Raw genomic sequence first — 19,315 nt, forward strand, 5'->3', positions numbered from 1 at the left:
TTAACGGGCCAGTCAAGAGGATACGATCGGAATCGGCTCGGGAAGACGCGGACTCGCTGCAAGCTGCGGCGGGGGTAGACGCTCCCTCGCAGCAAGCTGGACGCATAACGGAAAGCGTCAAGGAGCGTGACGCTCCGTCACAGGCTGCGGGACGCAGTCAGGACGCAGACAGACAGGACGATGGATGTGATTCTCCCGCTCGTTCAACATCAGACAATGTCAATCCGCTAGAAGAGATCTCGGACTTTGAGACGCAAGAAAATCTGCACGAAGCGGATCTCAAAAGGTTACTTGCGGTCTTGGCAGACTTGTATCCGGCAGACTTCCAGCAAGCAGTTCCTCGAAGTCCACCCTCGCAATTTTTGAAGGGCAGACCTCAGAAGTCTTCCTCCTTCAGGAAGACGGTTTTGGCCAGATCGGCCAAGAAAGCTTTGTCTACGCTGAACGAGTGGATTGTCAAGAAGAAGGAACAGGGTAGGACTACCTTTTCCTTCCCCCCAACGAGATTGGCCTCTTGATCGAGCGTGTGGTACGAGACTGGGGAAGCTCTCGGATTGGGAGTTCCTGCTTCCTCCCAAGGGGACTTTTCCAGGCTTGTAGACGCATCGTGTAGGACTGCCATGTCCAAGGCTAAGGTTATGTGGTCCGGGTCAGAAATAGACCACAAGCTGAAAGGCATTTTCAGAACCATTGAAGTCTTCAGCTTAATGGATTGGACTCTTGGAGCTCTCGCTGATGTGTCGGATATCAAGAACGAGACACTGTTGCATTTGATTGCCTATCTCGATAAGGCGGTAAGGGACAGCACTGTTGAGCTAATGGCCCTTTTTGCAGCTGGCATTCTTAAGAAGAGGGCTATGTTTTGTTCCTTTCTTTCGTCGGGAGTGACTTTAGCACAGAAGTCAGAGCTTTTATATGCTCCGTTAACGAAACAGCTATTCCCTTCAGAGCTGGTAAAGGACTTGTCGGCTGCTCTTGCGCAACAAGCAACGCAAGACTTGATCACCAGGACTGCTAGGAAGGTACTTCCGGCTAACTTTTTAGCCAGGAAGGAGAAGGAGACTCCTCCCACGCGTCAGCCCTTTCGTGGGAAGGCTTTTGCGAGAGGAACCCAGAAGACAGCTGCAGGAGGACAACCCAGGAAAACCCCTAAGCTGCAACCTAAACCCAGGAAATGATTTTGTCAGCCTCCAGACACGAGTGGGAGCCAGGCTTTCCCAATACTGGCAAGAGTGGAAACTAAGGGGAGCGGACGAATGGACAATCGAGGTGCTTAAGGAAGGATACAAGATCCCCTTAGAGTTGACAGCCACTTATTCAGGAAACAAAGCAACAGCTCTGCAGGAGCAAGTCGATCAGATGCTGTCAAAAGCGGCGCTAGAAATAGTAGAGAACACCTCTTCGGAGGGATTTTACAACAGGCTATTTCTGGTACCAAAGAACTCGGGGGGGTGGAGACCTGTTCTGGACGTAAGTCCTCTGAACAAATTCGTAAGCAAAGTCAAGTTTGCTATGGAGACAGCAGCGTCAGTCCTAGCAGGCACCAGACATGGGGTTTGGGAAAAAGGGGGAAACTGGATGGTGTCGATAGACCTGCAGGACGCTTATTTCCACGTCCCAATCCATCCGGGGATTACAGGAAATACCTGAGATTTGTTCATCCGTCAAAAACGTATCAGTTCAGAGCACTTTGGTTTTACTAAACACGGCTCCTTACGTTTTCACTCGAGTGGTGTCGAACGTATCCCGGTGGTTACATCTGGAAGGGGTACGGATTTCGATGTACCTGGACGACTGGATAATCAGAACCAAGTCGCAAGTAAAGTGTCTGGAGGACCTACAAGTAACTATGACGTTAACACAACAGTTGGGGCTGTTAGTAAACCTAGACAAATCACAACTGACTCCTTCACAAGACATCATCTACCTGGGAATGAGGATTCAGTCAGTGGTTTTTCGGGCTTCTCCAGCCCCGAATCGCATTCTAGAATGCTTAAGAAAGGTGAAGCTCTTCCTAGGGAGATGGACCGCTGCGCGAGGGAATGGATGAGTCTGCTGGGGGACCCTTTCCTCGATCGAACAATTCGTCTCCCTGGGAAGACTACACCTTCGTCCACTTCAGTTTCATCTTGCAAGTTACTGGACGAGAGACCAAGACCTCGAGACATGGATTCCAATTCCTTGGGGAATCAAGGATCATTTGAATTGGTGGGACGATCCCAAAAAACTTCAAGAGGGCCTCAAACTTCAACAGAAGAACCCCGATCTAGTGTTGTATTCAGACGCATCAGACGTGGGATGGGGTGCAACACTGGGGAAGGACGAGATCTCTGGTCTATGGCAAGATCATCAAAAAGAATGGCATATCAATATGAAGGAGCTGACGGCCATTCATTTAGCCCTTCTGCACTTCCAGGAGGAAGTCAAGAACAAGGTAGTTCAGGTCAACGCGGACAACACACGGCGTTGGCCTACATAAAGAAACAGGGAGGCACTCGGTCGGACTCCCTTTATGAGGCAGCAAAGGATCTCTTATTGTGGGCGAAAGAGAGGAACATTACGCTTCTAACTCGCTTCATAGAAGGACAGAAGAACGTCAGGGCGGATCTCCTCAGCAGAGAAAGACAGGTTCTCACGACGGTGTGGACCCTGCATCACGAGGTATGCAACAGGCTTTGGGAACTATGGGGAGAACCGACAATAGACCTCTTTGCGACGCAGAAGACAAAGAGGCTACCTGTTTATTGCTCACCAATTCCAGACCAGGAAGCAGTGGCAGTGGACGCTTTCCTCATGGATTGGGAAAGACTAAAACGCGTACGCCTTCCCCCCATTCAAGATCCTAGACAGAGTCCTGAAAAAGTTCAGGGAATCGGTCAACGCCCGGATGATACTAATAGCTCCGTTTTGGCCCACGAGACCCTGGATCACGGAGGTGATGGAATGGCTGGTAGACGCCCCCAGATCGTTGCCCTGTCGGAGCGATCTATTCAAACAGCCACACTTAGAGAGATACCATCAAAATCTCCTCGCTCATCAATCTAACTGCCTTTTTACTATCGAAAAACTGGCAAGAAGAGCAAAAGGCTTTTCGAGGGAAGCTGTGAGAGCAATCGCAAGAGCGAGGAGGACGTCCACGATCAAATTATATCAATCTAAGTGGGACGTCTTTAGAGAATGGTGCAAGGATTTAGAAAACATTTCCTCTTCCAATACCTCTATAATTCAAATAGCAGACTTTTTGTTATTTCTAAAAAACCAACAGAAACTAGCGGTTTCTACCATCAAAGGATACCGCAGTATGCTGACATCCGTTTTCCGTCATAGGAACATTGACGTATCAGGAAACAAGGATCTCTCGGACCTCATAAGGTCTTTCGAGACAGCTAAAAGGAAGGACAATCCAACCCAACCCCCGCTTGGAATTTGGATGTTGTTCTGTCATTTTTAACTTCGAGTAGGTTCGAACCCCTCGACAAGGCGTCATGGAAGGACCTTACTAAGAAGACTCTATTCCTGGTTGCATTGGCAACACCCAAGAGAATAGGAGAGCTGCAAGCCTTTAGCAAGAATGTAGGCTTCAGTGGGGAGAATGTAGTCTGCTCGCTGCAACTAGGTTTTCTCGCCAAAAATGAGAATCCTTCTCATCCATGGCCTAGATCCTTTACCATCCCGGGGTTGTCTCATTTAGTAGGACAGGAAAAGGAGAGAGGACTTTGTCCAGTGAGAGCCCTAAAGAAAATTTTATTTACAGAAAACCAAACACTTAAGAGGACAGACGGACAATCTCTGGTGTTCGTAAAAAAGCCTTCACTACCTTTGTCGAAAAAACGCACTGGCGTTCTTTATATCAAAGACTTGATAAGGGAAGCTCACCAGAACTGTGATGAGAAAAGCTTCCCAATCCTCAAAGTCAAGGCGCACGAAGTAAGAGCTGTGGCGACTTCGATGGCGTATCGACACAACAAGTCGATGAAGGCTATTTTAGAAGCGACTTTTTGGAGAAGCAAGTCGATCTTCGCAGATTGCTACCTCAAGAGGTACAAACCCAATATGAAGATTGTTGCTCCCTGGGTCCGTACGTTGCCTCGGCGCCGTAGTTGGAGAAGGTGCTACTGCCTCTAACCCATAACCTTTTTTATACCCTTGCTTTTTCTTGAACTTGGTATCACAGGTTGTCTGTGAAGGTTGTCGCAACCTTCCACAGTCTGGGATGCAAGTCTAAGTTAGTGTTTTTTAGTGTGTTAGTTGCGGTCAGTTGGGGTTTCAGCTCATTGTCCCATGGCTTTGACCGGGGATAGCAAGGGTGGTGGTCTTAGTCAGGTTAAGGTCGAGGACCGTACTGACAGCCCCACAGAGACTTTTCTACAGCCCCCTTGGGTGGATCGCTGGGTCTCTTAAGGAATGCAGGCTAATGAGGCAGGAAAACTTTAAAGCCAGCTTCCTTATCAGGTAAGAACCAGATTATTAGTCCAGCTAATTTGTAGCGATTAATAATTTGACGAATTCCCAACGGTGTCGCGGTTCTCGAACCCACCACCAAAGGTGTCAATCAGCTATATATATGTAACTACCAGGGAAGTTAGATATTTAAAAATGTTATTTTCATTTTAAAATAAGTTTTTAAATATACTTACCTGGTAGTTACATATATAAAGGTCCCTCCCTCCTCCCCTCTGAGAACAGGGGCATGGAATTTCTGAGGACAAATGGGAATGGTTTCCAGGTACCTGGATAAAGAGGGGAGCACAGGTATGTCACCTGACCGTCTATCGGCGATAGCCGCGAATTTTGAATTTCTGCCGTGCGCGCGACGAATCGGCGGGATTAAGCTATATATATGTAACTACCAGGTAAGTATATTTAAAAACTTATTTTAAATGAAAAAAACATTTTTAGCGTTTTTATAGGGGTTCCAAACATTCGCGGATTCTAACTACTCGCGGGGGGGTCTGGTACGCATCCCCCGCGAATACGGGGGGACCACTGTATTCGTTTTGTTCTTATGTATCAGTATCTTCACCTGTGGTTTTATAGCATATTTGAGGGTTCTGTTTCTTGTTTTATCATGTACTACTGCACAGTTTACTTTTTTGTAGCATAAGATTAGCAATATACTCTGTACCATTGGAGAAAAGATTGGTCTATGGTAGTTAAATGTTATACATTTATGAAAAATCTTGCATATCTTAAGTGTTGTGTCATTGCTAGCTTTACAAAATTAGTTCGGAATAGAATAATGTACAGAGGGTAGATATGTCTTGGGACAAAAATCATTGCATATTTTCATAAAAAAGGGTATTGGTAAGTACTTGACAGTATGCACTGGTGTTGACATTCTATTGCATTTCACAAGTTCATTTTCCTTTCATATCTTAACAAGTATACCATAGTTTATAAAGTATTTTTTTATTACTATATTGTCACCATTGCTTTCCTTTGTTTTCCAATAGATGAATTACTAAAGTTGGAAAAAGGCTTACAAAACATTGTGAAGAAGGAGGAGGTTGACCACTCATCACCACTGCCTGGACTTGCATCTGGAAAAACTCCACCGCCATCTAGACGTACTTCCGCTGACAGCACTGCAGGCACATTATCTCCAGAGGCGAATTTAGAAGGCCCAAATGCCCATACTCCCTCATCTGGTTTTAGGACCCCCGGGTCACTTGTATCAAATTTGATTTACAAATTTGAACGTTCTAGTCTTTCCCCCAGTCCCTCCTATTCGTCAGAGAGTAAGAGGAGCACCTCAGCGAAAGAGTGCGAGTTGGAAGGTGAGGAGGGCAACATGAAATCGAAGAGAAGTAAGCCAAATCATGACTATAACTATTTGAGGGACAGTAAAATTATCAACAGGCTTTTTGTTGAATCAGGTGATGATAGACTCGATAGCAACAGTAATTTAATTTCTACGGAGGAAGATAGTGATAATGTTACTGACGTGATATCTGAGGATGCCTCAGAGTGCTTAACAGGCTCGCTACCTCAAAGCTGTAATGCCTCAGATGTGCTTGATAGTGGTTTCGAACAAGATCCTGGGTACGGTATCGTAACTCTAGGTTATCAGCCTATGTACAGTAGTAAAAGTGACATATTGGACAAAAAGAATGAAGAAACGAGTTCCAACGAACAAACCATGAACAAGGGAGTTGTGCTCAGTGGGGGTTTGGACTATGAGGAATCAGACATTTCGAAAGATACCTTAGAAGTCACTGCTACATTGGAGCTTCCACAAGTTAGCCGAGTCAGCACACCACGCTCAGCCCGCGATGCTGAGCTCGATGAGTGCGGTGTTGATGTCGAGGCTGAGGCTTTCATGAAGCAGAGCCGTTTAATGAGGCTCACGAATCAAGTGCGTGAAAAAGACAGACTTTTAAAGAAAGTGAAACAGCAGGTAAGCTGAAAATTATTTCTCTCTATGATGCAGTATATGGCCTGCAACATATCTTTTTACGGAGGAATGAAGAACTAAACTAGAATTACTAGTAGGGTAACGATGTAAGAAAATTATAACAGCATTATGCAACAATAAAATCAGTTATCAAATTAGTTTAGTCTTGAACTGCTGACTCATTTCAAATTGCTGGACAAAACCTAGAGTTCTATTACATTTCTCACCCCTTATCTTGTCTTGATAATATTTTCTAGCACTGTCATTCAAAGGGCTCAGTTTGCTTGCTTGATATCCTTTGTATTCAGATCTTCCCAGACTATACCATCCACTGTGTAGTTAATTTTAACAAAGTTAAATTCTGTGAGGTTCAATACTGCTCCATTTCCCAAACATTTACTTATTGTTTTCCAGACATTTAATTCATGTTATGATCAAACTGGGGAACAATCTTCCTGGTCTTGTAGTTGAATTGTTAGAACTTCATAAATTCAGACTTGGTACAAAAGGCCTTTTGTTTAACAGGTTTACATGTGATGGGTTCACAGCTTGATAATTATTTGTTTTTACTTTTCTTACATAGTTGTTTTCTTGTTTTTCTGTGATATTCTTTCTAATGGTTTATTCTTTTACTTTTTCATTTCTGTGCTTTGCTGCTTTCCCTGTAGGGTCTCTTGTTGTGCTTGTAGGATTCTGTTTCTCTACCTACGGTTTTATTTGGCTTTGAATAGTATTGAATATACTGTACACATATTCCTCATGTTACATCTTAAAGCCTTCTCACTCTCGGTTTCCCATAGGTACCAGCAAATGGCCTCTGGGCTAAATCTTTTATTCCACTTAAAGAAAAGACATGGCTTTCTCCTTGTTCGATATCTTTTTTTTATGTTTGTTTCATTCCCTCATCTTGTTTCTTTCCCTCTTCTTTATTATTTACCAAATAGCTTCATGACTCAGAAATGTTTTGTCCCACAGTTGTCGGAAGCTCAGGATGAAGTGGAAGCAAATTACGTCCTGATGATCAGAATATTCCGTCTTGCAAGTCATGTCTCTGGAGACGTTTTTAGGTGAGTACTCAAATTAAGTTTTTATTATTTTAAGAAACAAAATTTCCTTCGATTGTTGAGAATGAGAGAATGGGTAAGTTAATTTATTTTGCATGCTTATGTGAATTTATAGTATTAATGGTTGCTCGTCAGTGCAAAATGACGTTTAATGCCCTCACAAATGTAATATCATTACTGCAGGTTTTGTGGTGTAAATAATTGTTCCCATTTTCTGTCTCTTTTGTTTACTTTACTGTTTTCTTAGTATAATCCTGCTTATGGGGTATTATTTCGATGCTGAATAATTAGTGTTATTGTACCTGTATGTTCAAAAACAGAAAACAAGTTAGCTTGATCCATGGCTAACATCTTCTGCAGTTGTCGAAGTTACGAACTGTTGAAAGTTTGGAAAATTTGCAGTGTATAGGGTGTTGACTGTACTGCAAGAGATTATGTTTTTCTGAATACAGTATCATTATTACCAAGTCACACACCTAGGCTGTCATTAGCTTACTGAAGAACCTGTAGTAGTAAGTGGTAATCCCCTGTGGGAGATGTTTGTCACGAATTTCATGACACTGAGCTGCATATAAATATCTTTCCAACGCAGTTTTTTGAAGACTGTGAAAGGCTATTACTGTCGATGTTGATGTGGAAATATTGGATAGCAGCTCTACAAAAGGGAGCCCATTCACTTCACGTGTGGAAGTTGGGTAGTGTATATATATGTATATATATATATATATATATATATATATATATATATATATATATATATATATATATATATATATATATATATATATATATATGTGTGTATGTATAGTTACTCAGTATTTTACAATGTTAATATATTCAAGATATTTACAAACGTTTGGCAATCAAGTCCTCTGCCGTAGAGTTGTATTTGTTTGGTTAAACGTTTTCTAGGATTTATTCTTTCATGTAGCCAAGGTTTTTATAAAAATAGTTTAAAAAACGATTTATAGCCATTCTTCGTATCATAAAGATTTCAACTGCGAATAACCTACAGATGAACTTTCTTACACCGCCGAAATTCGAATTGCTAGCGAATTATTATTAGGATAGTCCAGGGTAAAGTCAAAGTGAACGTTTTCTTTGTTCGCAACGTTTGGGAGAAGACGAACTAGCGTAAATGTTTACAAGCTGATTGAATAAATTTTCAAAGAGGACTGTTTGGCCTGATGGTGTGCCAGGATTTTTAATGGTATGGAAGATTGTCTTTTATTTGTGAAGATTGTTTGTTCTTTTCGAACTGTTGAGATAATTCCAAGTACGAGTTAGAATACTAAATTTAGCTAACCTGATTAAAGAAAGTATGGTAATAGGAAAGACTTCTGAGCGAGAGCATAATCTCATTTGGGATGATATATATATATATATATATATATATATTATATATATATATATATATATATAGATATATATATTTTATAGATATCTATATATATAATACATATAAATAATAGATATATATATTATATATATAGTAGATAAATATATAATATGTATATATATATATATATATATATATATATATCTATCTATCTATCTATCTATCTATCTATCTATATATATTATATATATATATATATATATAATATATATATATATATATATATATATATAAACTCAGTCTGGAATTCTCGTTTGGCCGCAGTAAGACAGGGTGACTAGTCTCGTTTGGCTGCAGTAAGACAGGGTGACTAGTAACATTCATATTTGATAAATTCAGAATTAATTGGATGATGATGTTTGCAGTAACAATTTTTATTTTTGTATGAGCGATCAGACGGATTGGATTATCGACTCGGTGACAAATGTAAATGTATCAGACGATGCCTTGATTATGGCCATTGGCAGTACTTACAGCTGGATTATTTATACTTTAAAGAAAGACTATGATATGAGAGAAGGGTGAGACGACAAGTCCCGTCAATAGGGAATGTACGTCCCTTTCCGAAGACCAGACCAAGGTAACATTATTCAACATACTTATATAAGGGTCCGATATGGGATCACAGTCCCAAATTATCTTGAAAATATGCTTTGCCCAAAAATTTGCAAGTCTTAAACTGTTTCATATAGAGTGCCATACCCTGATTTAGAGTAATTTCTATATCTTTTTCTTTTATTTTGCTAGAATTTCAAAAGTTCAAGCAAAGATGCATGCTTTACTACCTTAATGTCGTTCTCCTTGCATTGTAATACATTTTCATGTATTTATTGATTTTTAAATTTATTTTTTCTTTTAAAATAAGGAAGGGCTCTTCTTTCCGTATTTCCTTTCCTTCTCTTACTTCCTAATGAGCAACATATATTCTTTGGAAGCTTGAATCTCAAGTCAGTGGCCCCTGTGGTGGGCTCGTTCCATATGAATAGGGTTCATCTTCTGAATAATAATCATTGTAAAAACAGTGTACGTTTTCAGACAGAGTTAATTATTGTTTTCTGTATATTAACAGTACTAGTGTCAGAACTTTGTTTGATGAATTGATAGCGTCAAAACGTGATTTCCCAGATATGTAAAGAATATTGATAGCAACAAAACGTGATTTACCAAATGTTTAACGAATATCAATACCGTCAAAACTCTAATTTACCGAATATGTAACGAATTGATACCGTCAAAACGCAATTTACTAAATGTATAATGAATTGATACCGTCAAACGTGATTTCCTAAATGTTTAAGGAATTGACACCGTCAAAACGTGATTAACCAAATGTTTAACGAATTGATACCGTCAAAACGTCATTTGCCAGATGGTTAACGAATTAATAAAGTCAAAACACGATTAACCAAATGGTTAACAAATTGATACCGTCTAAACGTCATATACCAAATGTTTAACGAATTGATACTGTCAAAACACGTTTAACCAAATGTTTAACGAATATTGATACCGTCAAGACACGATTAACCAAATGTTGAACGAGTTGATACCGTCAAAACACGATTAACCAAATGTTTAACGAGAAGAAACCATCAAGACACGATTAACCAAATGTTTAACGAGAAGATACCGTCAAAACACGATTAACCAAATGTTTAACGAATATTGATACCATCAAGACACGATTAACCAAATGTTATCGAATATTGATACCATCAAGACACGATTAACCAAATGTTTAACGAGTTGATAAAGTCAAAACACGATTAACCAAATATTTAACAAATTAATACCGTCAAAACACGGTTAACCAAATTTTTACGAGTTAATACCATCAAAACACGATTAACCAAATGTTTAACGAATTAATACCGTTAAAACACGGTTAACCAAATGTTTAATGAATCGATACCATCGAATCGTAATTTACCAAATGTATAACGAATTGATACTATCTAAACGTTATTTACCAAATATATAACGAATTGATACCGTCAAGACGTGATTTATTGAATGTATAACGAATATTGATACCGTCAAAACGTGATTTACCAAGTGTTTATCGAATTGATATCGTCAAAACAGGATTTACCAAATGTTTAACGAATTGATACCGTCAAAACGTGATTTCCTAAATGTATAACGAATATTGATACCGTCAAAACGTGATTTCCTAAATGTATAACGAATATTGATACCGTCAAAAACGTAATTTACCAAAAGACAACATTACTCTTGAGATTATTGCAAAACTCTATGGCTTCCCTCTTCTTGTATTTTCCTTCAGCCATTTATACAAGATTTTATTTTATTTATTTTATTATTTTTTGGAATAGCAAAAGTTAGGACATTTTCCTTCCCTTGCCAGTCCTTGATAAGCCCTTTTGCCACTGTATTAAAGCTCGTAAGTTGACTTTCTTTTGTCAAACTTCTGCTATATTATGTAAGTTTTGACGGAAGTGCGAAAAAAAAAACTTTTTGCTTTTTTTCTAGAAACTTGTATGATTACTTACCAGAAAGGACTTAGGGTCTTCAGTTTTCTTCACTGAATAACACCCTTCATAGTTCTTGATTTTTTCTACCGTGTAACAGAACGCAAAAATTTATTTCTGTTGGTTTTTGCGTCGTTTGTGGAGAATATTGGTAGTGATTTTCGCTCGCTCAGGATATGGCGTCCTCGTTTTGTAGTTCTACCTAATCGATCAACTACCATATAAGCCAACACCGTAAGGTCGACAGGAATATCAGTCAAGGCTGCCAGAAACCTGTTCTTTATTCTGGACTAAATATTACCATAACCTTTATGGCTTGGAAACGGGAGAGGCCTTTCCTTACTCAGCCGAGCGATTTACTCTCTCTCTCTCTCTCTCTCTCTCTCTCTCTCTCTCTCTCTCTCTCTCTCTCTCTCTCAACTCAAGCCAGGAAACCGAGATTATTGCCATTTTAAGAATGAATTAGAAGTGCCAGCGGAGGCTCCAATACCATTCATAATTAATAATGAGGAAATATACGTTAGGTAGGAAGTTTGGGAATTTATCCTGAGAACTGAATAGTTTAACCGATACGTTAAAGAACGCCGCGGTCTGTCTACTGTTGCATTGATTGCCGCCAGATTCGCCAGATTCCGAAACGTCACAGGTAATCTCGTGGTGACGAGATCGATACAAAGCCCTTACACGAGTTTCGTGGAGCGCCACATAGGCCTAAAACGTCTTATTATGTATAGCCCAATTGTTTCTACATTTCTGTCTTGATATTGATGCATTATTTGAAGAGTATCTAAATACTTAACTTTTAGATACTCTCCGTGTATACTTTGTTATTTTCCACCTTGGTGCATCTGTGTATTTTGTTTTAATTTCACCTTTGTGCATCTATGTCTTTTGTTTTTAGTGGCACCCTGATACACTTGTGCACTATTTTGTTTTTTAATGGCACTTTGATACACCTGTGTATTTTGTTTCTTCTGGCACTTTGATACACCTGTGTATTTTGTTTCTTCTGGCACCTTGATACACCTGTGATTTTGTTTTCTTCTGGACCTTGATACACCTGTGTATTTTGTTTCTTCTGGCACCTTGATACACCTGTGTATTTTGTTTCTTCTGGCACCTTGATACACCTGTGTATTTTGTTTCTTCTGGCACCTTGATACACCTGTGTATTTTGTTTCTTCTGGCACCTTGATACACCTGTGTATTTTGTTTCTTCTGGCCTTGTTCATTTGTCGTTTTTTTCTTCTGGCACCTTGATACACCTGTGTATTTTGTTTCTTCTGGCACCTTGATTCACATGTGTGTTTCGTTTTTACTTGTACCTTGATACACCTTTGTATTTGTTTTACTTGCACCTGGAGACACCTGCGTATTTGTAGTTACTTCCACCTTGATACACCTGTGCGGTTTTTTTTTTACTTTTACCTTGATGCACCTGTGCATTTTGTTTTTAATCCATCTGTGTATTTAGTTTTTACTTTCACCTGCATACACCTGTGTATTTTATTTGTATGCTCACCATGATACATTTACTTTTTTTATTGTCACCTTGATGCACCTGTGCATTTTAATTTTGCTTTCACCTTGTGTATTTTGGGTTTACCTTAACCTTGATACACCTGTGTATTCTGTTTTTCTCAGTGGCTCTTCGTACACATATTGTTTTATTGATGGACGTTTTTATAATCAGGTGACACATTTGTCCTCTCTCTCTCTCTTTTTCAATCTTCACCAGTGATTTGCCATTGTGTGTGTGTGTGTGTGTGTGTGTGGGCGTCGTAGAGATGAGTTTCAGTGGGCGTTCGGGCGGTGAAAGGGTGGGTAGTGTGCATGTGGTCCAGGGTGGTGAGGGGAGAACTAAGAAGAGAGAGAGAGAGAGGGAGGGAGGGGGGGGGGGGTCGACGGCGGTGACGAGAGTCGAGGGGAACCTACTACTCTCGCGCGCTTCCTCCTCTCTTCTCTCTCTCTCTCTCTCTCTCTCTCTTTATCAGTTGGTGTGTGTGTCGGTGCGCGCTAGAAGGGAACAGTTGCTCTCCCGACGTTGGCTGACTGTGTGGCCTGGTGGGGAGAGAGAGAGTGTGTGTGTGTGAGAGAGAAAGACAGACGACGACAGCGGCGGCGATCTCTCTCTCTCTCTCGAAGTGATTCTTCAGGTTCTGATTCGATCTCTTTCACATTTTGTTTTAAATTGCGAGTCTGCTTTGACATCCAAGTGTCTGTTGTCTATCTATGGTTACCATGATCGATTAATGGTGACACGAAGACTCCTATTTATATATGTGCTTGCTTGCTTGCTTGTGCCTGTGACAGAGAAGACAACGTCATCTGGTGCTTTTAAAGTGTCATCCCCTCCCCCCTTCCCCCCAAGATAACAGACGTCGTCGGTATCCAGGATTCTGTGTGGTGTCCAGAAACTACGAGTTGCTTCCATCACCCGTCCTTCCAGCCACCCGGGTCTGTGAGTTTGGAATGCTCCGGGTCCAACGTTTTGATTATGCATTGCCTTCTCCCCCCGGTGCAAGCAACGTTTGTTTCGCATTTTGTCGTCCGGTTCTTGTTTTTCTGCCTTTTCTCGAAGTGACGCGATTTTGTGTTTTCTTCTTTTCTTTTTTTTGGGGGGGGGTGTGTGGAGTTCAAGTGTCACGATTTTAACTTCGATCTAGAAATGGGAAAGTGAAGGTAATATACCTTTGGTCTCATGTTTAATTGTGGGGAATTTAGTTATTTTTTAACTATAAAATTATTCTGGAGTCTTAATAATATCGGTTTGATAACTGAATTTGTGTGTCAAGTGTTATGAGTTTAACTTCGATTTAGAAATGAGAAAGTGAAAATATATAATATACTTTTGGTCTCATGTTTAGTTGTGGGGAATTTAGTAATTCTTTAATTATAAAATTATTCTGGAGTCTTAATAATCTCGGTTTGAGGTTTTTTTTATGGTTTAATATGCATTCAACGTTTCTTTTTGTTCAGGCACTCAAATTTAATTACGATATCTATATACTTATATTATTGGCTCAGATTTCATATATATATATAATATATAATATATAGTATATATATATATATATTATATATATATAGACACGTATTTATTATTATGCATTTCCTCATTTATCGGCCAAGTGTGATGTGATCTTTTTATCAGTTCTTGAGCGTTAATATGATTTACAACTTAATAGCATTACTCCTGAGATTCATTAAAATGAGTCTAATACCTGTGTGTTAGAGGTATTAGACCTTGGCTATATCTATTTAGAAGTAGTTTCATTTTCTCTTTGACTATATTACAAGTTCATTAAGAAAAATTTTTGGACTTTCGGTGAAAGGTGTGAATTGTGATAAGGTTATGTATATAAATTTTTTGCACCCTTTTGATGTTTTCGTAAACGTTTTTTGAGGAAATTAACGTCTGGATGACGTTCCTGTAAACGTTTTGCGAAAGAACAAAACTTCGATTTAGACGTATGATATATACCCTTTGGATGACGTGTCTGGAAACGCTTTCCAAGGGAATTAAACTTAAATTTAGATGTGGTATAGACGTCGTCTTGGAAGTAACTTAGGTTTACGCACGCTATCCCAAGACATTCGGTTCTGACTGTGCTTTTGCTCGGAAAGGGGTGTGTGTGTGTGTGTGTGTGTGTGTGTGTGTATGTGTGTGCTTGCGCCGTGCTCTGAAAAGTTTTTGCAGGCGAATACATTAAGATATTTTAAAGTTCATTTCTTTATATGATTAAATCGAGTTATGTTGTGATTATAGTTTTGTAATGCTTTGGTTAAGTGATGACGTGTAACGAATTTTTGTAAACGTACTTTTATAGAATTTTTTGATTAAGTAATGAATTTATACGTTTATGGGTTCAAACAAAAGTGCTCTATTTCGGGGAACGTTCCAATTTGATTCTGTTGAATGATTACGATGTTAAGGCAGATATATATCGATATATATATATATATATATATATATATATATATATATATATATATATATATATATATATATACACGTATATATATTCATTTGTTAAGCTACTAATATCCTTTCATATCCAATTAGCTTTCTTAACAATCAATTAGGCTTCTTATCTTCGGAATTAATATATTTACATGTAGTATGTTAACCCGAAGGGGAATTTTTTTTTAGTTGATGATAATTTCGTTCTCGCGTGGATTCAAACCAGCGCACAGAGGAGAAATCAGTAGTTCAGTGAAGTTACCGACTCGGCTGCCAACAATAATTGAGGTAGAGCGAATTGGATATTAAAGTACATTTTTGTAGCTTAATGCATGTATGTGAATCACGGTGATGTGATAAAAATTCATATTCATATATATATATATATATATATACTATATATATATGTGTGTGTGTGTGTGTGTGTGTGTATGTATATATATACACACACACACAAAGAGAGAGAGAGAGAGAGAGAGAGAGAGAGAGAGAGAGAGAATGTTCAGCCCCAGGCAATGGCGACGTGTATGAGGAGAAGAAGAAGAAAGGTAAGTCTAGGGAAATGAAATCCAACCCATTTTGTGCGTTACATTTCCTGCCTCCGTTCCGCTCGGCGAGGACAAAAAATAATATGTAGGGTAGTGTTGTTTTATCTTCTAAAGAAGAAGGTAAACAGTCACAGTGGGTGGTTCAGCTATCTTTAGACTTTACCTAGAATTTTAGGTGGTCAGGTCGAATTCGTGGTTTTATGCTTTTGCTGTTAAATAGGTGTCTTCGGTGTTGAATTGCTGCTGCTTTAGTTCCTGTCTTTGATGTCCAGGCCTCTACCGAGGTGGGGGCGGCGACCCCCCACCCCACCTCACCCCCAAAAATTTCTGGAAGTGCATATTTTCTGTGACTATCTTTTTCATTGAACTGTACCTACAAAGTACTAAATAACCATCTTTTTATTTTATTGTTTTGGGCAAGTCCTTTTTTTATATGTAATTTTTTTTATCTGTTTATTAAAAACATTAACAGCATTCTTTAGTAGTAGGAAATACAAGTGATAATAGGAATATGGCATATACCTATATATGCAGTGACATTTATAAAAGAAAGGACCCAGTTTTGAGGAGGCCCCCCCCCCCCCCCCCCCCCCCCCCCCCCTCATAAAAAAAACTGGGCATGGGCCTGGTGTCCTTAGGACGAATTTAGGGTGGTGTTGTTTTTTTTGCCTTAAAAAAAAAGGGGGGGGGGGGGGGTGGGGGGGGGGGGGGGTTGAACTGCCATAGTTGTTGGTCACTTATCTTTATCTAGAAATCTATGGTAGATGCATAATTCGCCTTCATTGTTTTTGCTTTTGCAAGTGTCTTCAGTTTTAAATTGTTGTTTTAGCTACCGTCTTTGGCGTCTTAATTAGAAACCAGTCTTAGTTTGATGCATTATCTGACCCGTCGAAACTATGTGTATGACGAATGTAATAAGTAAAGATTAAAAAAATGGAGAAAATGATTTTGTATTCTTAATAAGAAATCAGTCTTAGTGCTGTTCATTATCGACCCTGCTTAAACTCTGTACAAAATAAATGTTTTAAATGAAAGTAGAATAAAATTTCAATGCAGAGTATATTTGATGAAAGGTGAACTCAGAAGGAATTTTATTCATTAATTCAGGCTCTGAGAAGGTATAACGAATTTACCTGTGCAATGGAGAGCGCTGCTGGCTTCTATAATCTCTGCAGAGTTGAATCAATTACAGTCGCTTTCAAATTTCGTCTTAGCCTTTATTTGATGTTATGTTTGTTGGTAGTTGGAGGGTATAATTCTCTCTCTCTCTCTCTCTCTCTCTCCTCTCTCTCTCTCTCTCTCTCTCTCTCTCTCTCTCTCTCTCTACACGTTTAGCAGGACGTAAAGCTGGCAAATTCAGTGGATTTAAAAAGAGATATGATTTTCAGAGTTTATGAATATTAAAGAAACCTCTCTCTCTCTCTCTCTCTCTCTCTCTCTCTCTCTCTCCTTTACTCTCTTCTTTTCTTCCTCTCTCTCTCTCTCTCACTCTCTCTCTCGCAGGACGTAAAGCTGGCAAATCGTGGATTTAAAAAGAGATATGATTTTCAGAGTTTATGAATATTAAAGAAACTCTCTCTCGTCTCTCTCTCTCTCTCTCTGACACGTTTAATACTACGCAAAGCTGCAAAATTCAACGGATTTGAAAGGAGATCAAATGAAAAATGTCGCTGTGACAGTTTTGAGTGATATGAAAAGAGAAAAAATATTCTTTTTTTCTATTATTTTGCGTAATTTTTGTAAGGGGAATAGTGCCGTCAGTGCACCTTATGCGGTGCACTGTAGGTATTACTTAAGGTTCTTTGCAGCGTGCCTTTGGCCCCTAGCTGCTACCATTTCTTACCTTTTACTGTACCTCCTTTTATATTCACTTTTTTGTCGTACTCTTCACCCTCTTGCAACCGCTTTGAGGTTTTCTTCCTGTTACACCTATCAAACCTTTTACGGTCAACTTCCATTTCAGCGCTGAATGACCTCATAGGTCCCAGTACTTGGCCTTTGGCATAAATTTTAAATTCAACTCAACTCAATGTTTTTTGCAACAAACGCGAATGAGCTTCGGTACTTTTGCCTCGTTGGAAGGGCAATTGGTATTTTCTGTTGGGAAATAGTGTATATTTTTTTATCGCCCCATTCATATCTTTTGTTTTTTATTTGTTTTTGACGAAGTCCAATTAGGGATGAATGATGCCGGAAAAGATGATTTCCACCCTAGGTTATGATTAGAAAGACTAATGTTGGTGGATGTTTGTGTATATTGTAAGTAGTTTTTGTTAACAAGTTTGTATTGGTGTTTTCTTTTTATATTACAAGCTTCTGAGTTCGAATTAAGTTTATTATTTGCTTTGAGGATATGCAATTAGACATGAATGAATAATGAAGAGTGTGTTTCTACCCCAGGTTTTAGTTAGGTAGACGTTTCACATTTTGTCAACAGCTTTTGACTTTTTTTTCCAAGTTTATATCGGTGCTGTTGTAATGACGGACTTGCGACCTTGAGATAATAGAAATTTTGAGAATCATTTAGAAATTTCTCTTTGTACTTAACCACATTGATTGTGACATTTGTAATTTCTCTTAGTACTTAACCGCATTGATTGGGGCATTTATAATTTCTCTTAGTACGTAACCGCAATCAGTACGTAACCGCATTGATTGTGACATATTTATAATTTCTCTTAGTACTTAACCGCATTGATTGTGACAAATACAGCTGTCTTGTCAATCCGGTAGTATAGTATTTGCCGTATGAGGGAGTTCTGCGCCTTCAGTCGAGTGTGCGCGAGGACTGTGTGCATGGAATCGATCAGCTGTGAGTTGTGGCCATGTTCTCCTAATATTGATAGACTTAAGAAGGACTGGACGGATGGTCTCCAGGTGTTGGGGAGTGTTGCCACTTTACAGAGCTCTGCTGCTGGATCTTGTCGACTAGGCTACGAGGTATGCAAATGCGTGCATGTCCTCTCTCTCTCTGTCGCTGGTTGAAGAAAGGAGGTGAGGCGTGTCAGCTTTAATTTTGCGTTTTTTTTTTTTTTAACCTTTTCGTGGTTATATCGTGCTGGGCGTTTTCAAATCAGAGAGAGAGAGAGAGGAGGGAGAGAGGAGAGAGAGAGAGAGAGAGAGAGAGAGAGAGAGAGAGAGCTAAGTGACGTTTCTGAGTGCAGTGTATTTGTTCGAAGTGATGGGCATTACTGGTCTTGTGTTCCTTCGTCCGATTTTTGCATAAGTTATATATGAAAGAAGGATAATTTTTATTATGTTAGTCTCCAATACTGACCTCTGCCGAAATAGATTTAGACCTAAGGTCCTCAAGAAGCCTTGATTTTCAATGTTTTCCCTAAGATCTAAGGCCACTTATAATTTTCCTTAGTAGTACATAATGTATGAATGATCTTTCGAATCAAGACGATCCCCTAATACAATTCATCTTGTATATTGATTTTTTACTTATATT

General features: G+C 39.3%; 1 protein-coding gene across 11 annotated transcripts in view; it reads left to right on the forward strand.

Moving 5' to 3' along the window:
- The window catches only part of LOC135194931 (uncharacterized), a 1,136,289-nt gene that overhangs the window by 485,631 nt on the left and 631,343 nt on the right, over nucleotides 1–19,315 (forward strand). For all 11 annotated transcript variants that reach the window (XM_064221135.1, XM_064221136.1, XM_064221140.1 and 8 more), the window contains 2 exons: nucleotides 5,454–6,397; nucleotides 7,370–7,461. In XM_064221135.1, the coding sequence (XP_064077205.1) occupies nucleotides 5,454–6,397; nucleotides 7,370–7,461 (1,036 nt within the window). The remainder of the gene's footprint in view (nucleotides 1–5,453; nucleotides 6,398–7,369; nucleotides 7,462–19,315) is intronic.

Source organism: Macrobrachium nipponense, chromosome 15, assembly GCF_015104395.2.
Source record: "Macrobrachium nipponense isolate FS-2020 chromosome 15, ASM1510439v2, whole genome shotgun sequence".
Lineage (NCBI taxonomy): Eukaryota > Metazoa > Arthropoda > Malacostraca > Decapoda > Palaemonidae > Macrobrachium > Macrobrachium nipponense.